General features: G+C 33.5%; 1 protein-coding gene across 2 annotated transcripts; it reads right to left on the reverse strand.

The window, feature by feature from the left end:
• Positions 1 to 1581: 1581 nt before the first annotated feature.
• Positions 1582 to 3607, reverse strand: LOC142517788 (plastid division protein PDV1-like). 2 transcript variants are annotated; one of them, XM_075620252.1, is made up of 3 exons: positions 3253 to 3607; positions 2286 to 2424; positions 1582 to 1879 (listed from the first exon to the last, which is right to left on the reverse strand). In XM_075620252.1, the coding sequence occupies exons 1-3, from the start codon at positions 3382 to 3384 to the stop codon at positions 1872 to 1874; spliced, it is 279 nt and encodes a 92-aa protein (XP_075476367.1). In that variant the 5' UTR covers positions 3385 to 3607; the 3' UTR covers positions 1582 to 1871. The 2 variants fall into 2 exon arrangements, with proteins under 2 accessions (XP_075476367.1, XP_075476358.1); XM_075620243.1 differs by having other exon boundaries at positions 1582 to 2424.
• Between the last annotated feature and the right edge of the window lie 8255 nt (positions 3608 to 11862).

Genomic DNA, 11862 nt, shown 5'->3' on the forward strand with positions numbered 1-11862 from the left:
CGGCCCTTTGGGTATTATCTTAACAATATTCTATGCAATCTCAATTTCGAGGCAACAGTATAACTCATTAATATCTGTGATGTGAATCATCCGTGGTTACAAATTCTAAGTTGAATTTTTTATTATGATCGTGTCAAAGTGAGGAAGTTCAACTCAAAATAATAATTGAATAAAAAACATTATAATTTAGTGAAACTGTCCTAAAATATAAATGAAGAATTAGGGTGACAAAAAAATACCGAATTTTTTAAATATCGAGATTACTGTATCGAAAAAATGCTGAATTTACCGTATACCGAATATTTCGGTATGGTATGTTAACAATAACGAATTTTTCGATATGATAACGGTATACAATTTGAAAGTTTCGGTATATACCGAAATATCGAAACAATATACAAAATTTTTAAAATATATAATATTTAAAAACAATAAATTTATAAAAAAATTAAAATGTAAGGTTTTTTTCGGTATAAAACGATACCGTATCGAAATTTCGGTATATCGTACAATTTCGGTATAATCAGTATGCTAGTTATATGTAAGGAAAATCGGTATACCGAAATTTTCAGTACGGTATACGGTATATGATTTTCGGTATGGTACGGTACGGTATACCATCCCTATAAAAACAACTATGTTTCGATACGATACAAATTTTCAAATTTAAAATTATATCTCGACCATTATCTAACTCGTCTAAAGATAGTGGCTATCACCCAGGGCAAACATAGGTAGTGATAACAGTATAATTATAATCACCGATGGTCGATTAAATATCTAAAACCACGTTATCGCCATAACATAGCATAACTAATGTGAATAAGCCTAGTTGGAGAGATTAACCTACAATCAAGTGATACTTAAGAATCATTATCTTGAGATTAAATAGTTAATCATACTTGAGGTCACTAATCATGTCATTATATAAAATTTAGAGTGTTGGGTGACTTTTGTAACGTTGAATAGGTAGCAGATTCGTGCCATTAATGCTGCAGATATATTTGACTTTGACCACTAATTTTTACACATGATTATTTTAGGAAATGTGCATGCATCATCGTCTTTTGTTTATGGCCTTGGTCTTTCCCTTGATTGATCCATGCATGCATACTCTGTTTTTAACTCACAAAAGGTACACCTAATTGTACCAATAATTTTAAAAAAAATGGCATTTTTTTAATATATGAGAGATCGCTACAAATATTTAATAACAAGATGATACGTGTAATAATTATTTGATAAATTGAAAATTAATATATGGTTCTTTGTTCACGTATAATAGCGTTCTTGATTGATGATCGATTCAAAATCATGATGCGATCGATGAACTTGTTGAAATGAGTTTGAAAATTCATTAGATTCGAAATATAACAAAAAAATTTTATAACTTTGACTCGAATTTGATTTAAATCTGCCTCGTTTCCTTTGATTGGATTTAGGGTACCTTTAGGCCTGCTCTAATTTCATCATCTGACTAAAATAACAGAAAAACAAAATTCATGTAATTCTGATACTTGTCTTAATTTGCTATACGTATAAATAATAATACATCATTATAAAAATAAAAAAAATTTGGAGAATCGTGAAAGGAATGAACAAACATTTTGGGCTTAACAATATACAGAGAGCCTTTAGAATAGTATCATCGATCTGGCCTAAATCCAATTCTAGTCATGGCCCAAATATTAAGGTTACCTTGAGTAACCTTTGGTAATACTGAAACAGATTGTGCTATACAAAACATGATGGGACTGCACTATAAACAATCTCATCTGTATAGATATATACCTCCAGGCTCGAGATAGCTCGTTGATAAAATTCGAACACAATCCAAAAATGGATAACCGGAAACTACACCTCTCTCTGTTTTATGAACCTGCACGATAACCAAATATTGATAAACCAACGGAAATCAAGCACACAAAAAACAATGCCTCTAATAAGATCTCTCCAACTCAAACCCCTAGCCCAGAAAACGTCTAATTCAGTTAAATGATCACTTGAAGGCCCCCGTGTGTGATATGCTTTCCTCGTCTCTCTGTCAAAAGCAGAACGACTATGATTCATTTGCACGAAAGCAAGTATGCTAACAGCTAGCATAGCATCATTCCCAAGTATACCAACCGTGTTCTCTGATCTAAGGGAATTGAAAACGGTCGTGAAAGCAGAGAGAAAGAAATTGACGAGAGGATTTGGTTTTGTCCCTTTCTGTCCTAAAGGATATTGTGTAGAGCCGTATAGATGTTCTAGTGCAACAAATTGGCCAGCATTCTGGACATTACCAACCAATTCTTGGGCTTCTTCTATTGCTTTGTACTTCTTGCCTTGGTGTTCCGCTAATCTCATTGCAAGAACAACGCGACTTTGCTCTAGTCGAGCAATTGCCGCATCTCTCTCGACTTGTTGCTGTGTCTGCGCCATCTATGAATCGTGACATTATAGTAATGCATTATAATCGTTTTATAGAAACTATATCCGTGAAACAAGTAAACTTCTCGACCAATTTCTGCACGAATTAGATCCTACACAATGGTAATGCATGGCAGCTTTAGAGTTCACAAAAAACATATCGTCGCATGTATTCTTTCTCACGCAAAAATTAAAAACTAAAGCCAGGAATTGACAATTACAAGGAATAGAACTTGCACAAATGAGTTGAAAATTGCATTCAGTATCTCATTTTCTTAATGTGAGTACGAAAATCGAAACGGCGAGCTCAACTATGTTTCATCCTTTTGGTTTTCTACGTGATAAACGAATCCTACGATTGCAAATCATGAATTTCAAACACGTGAAGCTGGATTTCGATCTTAGAAGCAAAATGGGAAATGCTAATAGATTTTATATCTAAAAGATTGAAAATTTCAACCGATAAGCTTTAAATTACAGAACTTCAATAATCCGTTGAAGCATAATATAGACAAAAATCATCGGCAAGATCTCTCATTGGTAATTAAATATAAAGTAAAAGAACAAACCACATTACATCATCGCCAGAGCTCAAGGGCGAAGGCGAATTCAACATGTCATAATGAACCTCACAATCTCAACAAAACAAATTACGGAACAATCCCCGACCCGACACCTCCTTCAAATCAAGATACGTTACCAAATCATAAGAATCAATAAACAAACACATTTGCACAGAATTCAAATTCACCACCAGGTTGTTAAAAAACGTACAGAAACTTTCTCCAAACTAAATAAATAAATGGATAAACATACTAAAAATTAAATGTCGATGCTTACATGGAAAAACTCGAGCTGGTCTTCAAGATTTTCAAGGGCGTTATGAATAGCATACAGACTCTTGGCCTCATGAGCTGCGAAATCATCTTTATCTCCCCGGGATTCCTTCACGAATACAAACCCAGGTCCCATTTTCTTGTCAAATTCACCGGTGGACGTTTTCCTCCGATTGAGACAAAATTCGTCGAATTTCAGAGGATTTTTGGCGGAACCGAGGAAATGAGCTCGAGAAACGGAGTGAATCGCATCACTGAGCCTATCATGCAAATCCCAGATTTTTTCAAGCACGGCTTCGATCTCTTCAACCTACGTCTCCTATTTCATTTTAAGAAGGAAAAGGAAAATGCTCGAGTGCTGGAGGGAAAGTATGGGTTGAACTCGAGGGAAAGGGAATCTTCTAGGGTTTTATAATGTGTGTGAAGAATATTTTTAAGTCTACGCTTTTGATACGAACCGAAAGAATTGTAGTATCAGTAACAGTAAAAAGATCTTTTTAAAAAAATTGAAATAAATAAATATTTCTTTTATAAAATAGGATTTAAAGTAATTCGCTTCGCGGCGTCTTGCTTTGTTATAGTTTCTCTCAAGGCCGATACTTGATTTTCCCATGTTCAGAAAAGGTTTGGGAAGGACATTTTGGTCATTTCACTAGCTAATTGTTCGTCGTCCGAAAAAATTAGAGAATAAAAGTCTCAAATTTTAGGCGAGGTATCGATTCGAGATCCAGTTGTAACAAATTTTTTCTCAAATAAATAATAATAATTATCATATAATCAAGATGTCTAAAACATTTGGTATGTGTTATTTGTTGATGTCTCGATTAAGATGATAGGCAAATAGTCAAGTGAGTCAGTGTTATGAAAAAATATTGTCTTTACTTATTTATTATTAAATACATGTTAAAAGTAATTAGTCTTAAATGTTTTTTTTTAAAAAAATTATATTTATTGATCGATTAAACGTATAAATTAATACTAAAATGTTTTTAAATTTTTTAATTCGATTTCAAATTATTTAGAGTACAAGAGAGCTCAGGTTAGATGAATTATTTGAATAGGTAGGGTTCATAATTGAATAATTCGATTCGAGTTATGTCTTCATTTTTGAATGTTTCCGAGGGACCAAAAAATAAAAAGGAAAATGAAAATATATCGTCAAACAAATGAGAGTGAGATCCTCAATGGTAATTTGATTTGATTCAAGTGTTAATTTGATTATAGAATGTGTACCTAATTCCTTTGTTTATCCAACCTTAAAAATATCTCCAACAATGTGTAAAAGGTAAGAGTTTTAAGGCAATTCAAATACAAAATTTTAATTACTATTTTTTTTAAATATATTTTTACCTAACTTTATGATTTTAATCCTCACCCAGTTTAGAATTTGTGGAAGTTATCAAAAATCAACCCGACAATTTATATGCTATCAAAATCAACAAATCAATTTTATAAAAATATATATTAAACAAATCATTTTTAATATCGACGATAATCTCATGTTGTGCTCTTTGTAACTCTGGTAATGAAAATAAATGACATCTCTTTATTGATTCCCTATGCATATATATATATACACTTGTTGGAGTTTGGAAAATTTGTTGCAAATTGTGAATGTACGATTAACTCAGACTCGTAGATACAATGGTTATTTGGAATGATGTCCCTCTAAGGTAATTCGAATGTTTTTATTACCTGAAAGAATCGGCGTAAAGGTCTAGGAGGACCCTTGGACATAGGCCTTTGCTGATTCGAAGATTGTCTCCAAGAAATGTTGCCATTGCTTCCTGATATAACCTTGCATCCCGAAATCAGCAGCTCTAAACACCACTTGTCGGGATTCTTCTGCCACAGAACGAAGCCTCCTGCTTCGTCTGTGCTCGTAACCTCAACACTTTCGTTATCACCTTGATGAAAATCTGATGCACTGATTTTAACCTGTCCCATTGCGCACATGCTGTTTACCGCGTTCAGGGCCGGTTGCCCTCCTGTTGCGGGTTGTTGCACTATGTATTTGGCTGTTGAAGCTTCCTAGAAAATGATGACATATAGGAAAAAAATGTCCTTCGCAATAAGTTATGAGTTACAAATGAGTGATTATTTATACGCGATTATACAAAGTTTGTAGATAATATAAGCCACGTACATTGAAGGATTGAGTGCGTACCACAAGAATTTGAGTACAAACTTTCTACTTTACTATCATTTTAACTTGAATATACATTTGATGTCAGAATTTTGCTCAAAATCATGTTTTTTACGTATACATGAACATGAAAAAATATATGCGGAAGCTTAAATCGAGTGTTACCTCCGGCCATTGAAAATTTTGATTTCTCTACTTTTCCTCTCGGTTGAAGCCTTCTAAGCACTGCACGCTCTCTTTAGATGGTGTATTGTTCTTATAAGGTGTGTGTACTGGTGCGCTGCCGTTGTGCCACCAAACTTAAATTCATACTCTTTAAATAAAACTAGTGTAATGGTGAGCAGGGTCGAATCCACAGGGAACGGGGGATAATTCCTTTCGAGTAAAATGCAAATAAAGGAGAGATTTTGGATATGAATTAAATAAAATACTAGAAATAATTTAACATGCAAGAAGAAACAACAAATCAAGATGAAAAAAACTAATTAAATGGAAATTAATATTATCAAGCTCGATTCAAGGGATTTTTACTATTCAATTGTATCACTGTTCATCGTCTACCATATATTTATTCATGCAATTACAAGCAATTAACTTTAGAATTATAGGGATAGCCGCTAAAATTCTTGTGTTTTCCTAAAATAATTGACCGAACCCAGCATCCAGTCAAAACTTATTAATAATTAACTGGGCACGATAGCGTTCCATATTAATTAAAAATAGCATTTTCGTTTTGTGAAAACAGTTAATCCTAAATCTAACAACCGAGATAGCTGCAATTGATAGATCGAGTTTCGTTGATTTATTTAGATTAAATATGCTATGATAGCACAACACACCTAATCTATCGCTACTCATGTACCAATCGTTCATGACAATTACGGATCACTGAATTCATGGATAGCAGTAGAAAATTATATATCAAATTAAATTGTCAGATTAACCGAGATATAACTTTCATATAAATAAATTATAAATCAACGAATACTTGAACAAAACACGAATATTAAATTAAAGTGCAAAAAGCCTCACAGTGATAAATCGAAATAGTAAAAATATCCCTTGAATCAAAAAATAAAACTTAGCCTAAAGATGTGGAGAAGAGGTTGAGAAATTCTTGCGCTATTTTTCTTCTCTTGTGCGTGAGTTGTGGGAGATTGGTTGGAGAGAATATCTTGTGTATTCTTCACGTGAGATCCCTTGTGATTGGAAAAAAATCTCATTCTTAAGGCTGCGCCCCATTCTCTGTACGTGAGGTAGGTATTTTGAGTCTAAAAAATTAAGCTAAAAGCCCGAAACATAAAAAACCAATTAAAGACCAATTAACCTAAAATAAAACATAATCACTAAAAATAAAAAGATACTAGAAAATATCCAAAAAATATAGAGTTTTTATGGAAAAAACTCTATCTTGTATTTATTTCTTGATATGAAAATTCCTTGATTCTCCTTAGGCAGCTGAGGAGTAGTCACGAGGCGTGGCCACGCCTTATCCAAAAACGACTTCTGAATTTTTCTGTTTAAGTTTTCCACTAAGATCATATCGGCAACTTTAATTGTGATATAAAATCACCTTTTTTAGCCCAAATTTATCGCATGAACAGAAAACTTCATCATACAATAAAGCACACAAAAATGTGTCAAATAAGCACGTTAAAAGTGGTAACGATGAGAGATATGATAACAAAAATACAAACTACTAAGAGCCTATCAAAATCTCCCACACCTAAACGATGCTTGTCCTCAAGCATCAAATAGATCAACTTATTATCTCAATTTTTCGTCCTCCTTCTGCTTCCTCTACTTATCCAAAACATTTTTCATGCAACAAGACATTTTAATTTCTTAGCATCTCACAAAATAACATCATGAACGATCACTTCAATCAGAATGTGTAGAAATTAAAATGCATGGGATTTAACAACTTCTTACAAGATTCGCTCATTTCGCTCATTAGTGTCTAGGATATATATTCAACAAACTCTCCTATCAAATGCATCGAAAATTTTTACCATAGGCTTGCAAATATATCGCATCCTTCCACTAAATGAAATGAATTAAAATACACAAACAAAAAGGGCTATAAATGGGTTGTAACGTGGTTAGGAATAAGGTAGGAAAAAAAAGGAAATAATGTGCTATGAAATTGGAGAAACCATAACAAACTTTTCTTACGAAAATAAAAATGCATCCAAAAACTCTTATATCTCATTATAATAATCAAGAGCATTGCATTTTTTTTTCTTTATTGCTCTTCTTTCTTTTTTTTTTCTTCGTCTACTTCTTTTCTTCTTCTTTTTTTTTTGTTTTTTGATTTTTTTTGTTTTGTTTTTTGTAGACGGTGACTTTAAGGATTCGAGATTGACTAAATCCCAACAATTCACACTATTTTGGATTGAGTGATGCTATTTGTGAAAAGTTTATATGATTCTCCAATTCAAGGTTCGAAACGGGGGATAACCAACAAAAAGGATTTATCACGGCTTGTAATGTGGTTATTTTTTATTCAAAGAAAAAGGCTGAGGCTCAAACTTGGTTCACTAAGGGTCTATGAATCAGGGTAGGCTCAAAGAACGGCTTAGATGATGCGAAAGAAAATGGTTTAAACCTAATGCCCTTATCATTTTGTCTATGCACCTAATCCACCATAAAGTGTTGACAAAGACATGTATAACAATGCAAGTTCTAGAAAAGTTAACAATGCAATTACAACACACAATCAAAGAAAATGGAGCATGATATCATGATTGCTCATAGACTCAAAGCTCACCAAAGAAAAAATATAGCAATTGTGTTAAATCCCACACACTTGTCCTCTCCAACTATCATCAAGGGCAACTTATTCATAATGTAAAAAGTGAGCATGCAAAAACATTTGCACGCAAAGAAAACATCATTTTTTTCGCATAGGAGGCAATCAGGATTCAGAAGAAAGAGATAACAAATGAACTAGGTGCTTGGAACTAACAACGTTAATATCTTTCCTCTTCTTTTCTTTTTCAATTTTTTTTTTCCACATCCTAAAAAATTAAATCAACAGACTAAAAATCAAATAAGAAAAAAAATAAAAAATCCCACAGTAAAGTCAAATTGCTCGCACAAACTCCCACACCTAAACTTGGCATTGTCCTCAATGACAAAAAATAGATGCTCAACTAAAACGATAAAATAGTAGGAAAAGTTAGAGAACTCCCCTGAAAAATTATGAGCATCGTAAAGAAACATCATCTACTGCTGTGGTGGGGACGGGAGAGTGTGCCTCGGTTATGGAAGTTAGAGCAGACGAGCGGCGACGGCTGGTGGGTCGCGACGACGCTGGAGAAGGTGGCGCGAGATGGGAGAGGGGATTTGGAGAGATGCGATGGAGGCTGCTGTGAGAGAGAGAAAAAAAAAGTAGGTTAAGAAATTTTTTTTTTTTTGGTTTAAAAATTCAGTAGATGGGTTTCAACAAGGCGTGGCCACGCCTTAAGCGAAGACCTCTGCTGTAATTTTTTTTTTTCAAATTTTTTTTTTGTTTAACAGTAGAGGTGTTTCAACAAGGCGTGGCCACGCCTTGTGCGAAACCTCCACTGGATTTTTTTTTTTTCCCGCAGAAGTGGTATTCTTATAAGGCGTGGTCACGCCTTGTTAGAAGACATCTTTTGCAGAAATGTAACAAAAATTGTACTATTTTAAAAAAAAGAAAAGGAAAAAAATCAAAATAATAAAAACGAAAAATAAAAATAAAAATTGGGTTGCCTCCCAATCAGCGCAATTTTTTTAATGTCGTTATGCTCGACCCTCAAAAGCACTCATTCAAAGAGCGGCTGATGCCCAAAGTACGTGTCATATGACACCATATATGGGTCTTGGTTCCATGTGCCCTCAAGTTTTGCTTGATGTATGCAATGTAAGCTCGTCTCCTCAACAAAACGTGACTTTAAATAATAGGCATGAGATGAGAGTATCATCGTTGGCTCTTGAAGAACAAAATCTGTTGAAATCGGCAATGGAGAAAGACAAGGATCTCCTAGATTTATGCATGATAATATTATCGACGAGCTCAAATCGATAGTCTCAGGAGCTTGTTCATCTCTCAACTTCATTGGTGCCTCATCTTCGTTTGATATTTATTCCAAAACTTCTTCTGACTGAGGTTCAACAGTTTCCTCATTCAAAGCCACGCGCTTGTTTACCATATCATTCAATCGGCTTATGATTAATTCCAGACTATATCCCTCATCTTTTTGATGCTCGAAAGGTTGGTCTGTAAAATCAGATTGGCTAATTTCTGGAGTGTATTGGTGGCTCCAACTCTGCAGCGAAGGATCCCAATATTGATGGTAGTCAAAGTCGGCCATATCATTTAACAAATATATCACACTGTCTTCACGTCGACTAAGTAGTGGACTACCAGTTGTTAGTGCTCCATTAAATACCCATCTTCGTGTAACTGTATCCAAACCTTTAAGAAAAATTCGAATAAGAACATAGTTAGAAAAATCATGATTCTTGTATGTTGTTATTAAATTATTGAATCTCTCCCGTGCTGCGTAGAATGGCTCTCCGTTTTGTTGAGCAAAAGTTGTGAATACTTGTCGATGAAACATCTCGAAGTATTTCACAACAAAAAAATTCTAAAATTCTTCTTCTCTTGATGAATCACCTGTAAGAGAAGAACAAAGCATAAAACAAAAAAAAAAACAAAAACAAAACTCGAAAAAAACTAACCTTGCAGCGTTCCCCGGCAACGGCGCCAAAATTTGGTGCGCTGTCGTTGTGCCACCAAACTTAAATTCCTACTCTTTAAATAAAACTAGTGTAATGGTGAGCAGGGTCGAATCCACAGGGAACGGGGGATAATTCCTTTCGAGTAAAATGCAAATAAAGGGGGGATTTTGGATATGAATTAAACAAAATACTAGAAATAATTTAACATGTAAGAAGAAATAACAAATCAAGATGAAAAAACTAATTAAATGGAAATTATTATTATCAAGCTCGATTCAAGGGATTTCTACTATTCAATTGTATCACTGTTCATCGTCTACCATATATTTATTCATGCAATTACAAGCAATTAACTTTAGAATTATAGGGATAGCCGCTAAAATTCTTGTGTTTTCCTAAAATAATTGACCGAACCCAGCATCCAGTCAAAACTTATTAATAATTAACTGGGCACGATAGCGTTCCATATTAATTAAAAATAGCATTTTCGTTTTGTGAAAACAGTTAATCCTAAATCTAACAACCGAGATAGCTGCAATTGATAGATCGAGTTTCGTTGATTTATTTAGATTAAATATGCTATGATAGCACAACACACCTAATCTATCGCTACTCATGTACCAATCGTTCATGACAATTACGGATCACTGAATTCATGGATAGCAGTAGAAAATTATATATCAAATTAAATTGTCAGATTAACCGAGATATAACTTTCATATAAATAAATTATAAATCAACGAATACTTGAACAAAGCGCGAATATTAAATTAAAGTGCAAAAAGCCTCACAGTGATAAATCGAAATAGTAAAAATATCCCTTGAATCAAAAAATAAAACTCAGCCTAAAGACGTGAATCTACTATTCAATTGTATCACTGTTCATCGTCTAACATATATTTATTCATGTAATTACAAGCAATTAACTTTAGAATTATAGGGATAGCCGCTAAAATTCTTGTGTTTTCCTAAAATAATTTTAGGAAAACACAAGAATGTTTTTGAATGTTTCCGAGGGACCAAAAAATAAAAAGGAAAATGAAAATATATCGTCAAACAAATGAGAGTGAGATCCTCAATGGTAATTTGATTTGATTCAAGTGTTAATTTGATTATAGAATGTGTACCTAATTCCTTTGTTTATCCAACCTTAAAAATATCTCCAACAATGTGTAAAAGGTAAGAGTTTTAAGGCAATTAAAATACAAAATTTTAATTACTATTTTTTTTAAATATATTTTTACCTAACTTTATGATTTTAATCCTCACCCAGTTTAGAATTTGTGGAAGTTATCAAAAATCAACCCGACAATTTATATGCTATCAAAATCAACAAATCAATTTTATAAAAATATATATTAAACAAATCATTTTTAATATCGACGATAATCTCATGTTGTGCTCTTTGTAACTCTGGTAATGAAAATAAATGACATCTCTTTATTGATTCCCTATGCATATATATATACACACTTGTTGGAGTTTGGAAAATTTGTTGCAAATTGTGAATGTACGATTAACTCAGACTCGTAGATACAATGGTTATTTGGAATGATGTCCCTCTAAGGTAATTCGAATGTTTTTATTACCTGAAAGAATCGGCGTAAAGGTCTAGGAGGACCCTTGGACATAGGCCTTTGCTGATTCGAAGATTGTCTCCAAGAAATGTTGCCATTGCTTCCTGATATAACCTTGCATCCCGAAATCAGCAGCTCTAAACACCACTTGTCGGGATTCTTCTGCCACAGAACGAAGCCT

Source organism: Primulina tabacum, chromosome 1, assembly GCF_025594145.1.
Source record: "Primulina tabacum isolate GXHZ01 chromosome 1, ASM2559414v2, whole genome shotgun sequence".
Lineage (NCBI taxonomy): Eukaryota > Viridiplantae > Streptophyta > Magnoliopsida > Lamiales > Gesneriaceae > Primulina > Primulina tabacum.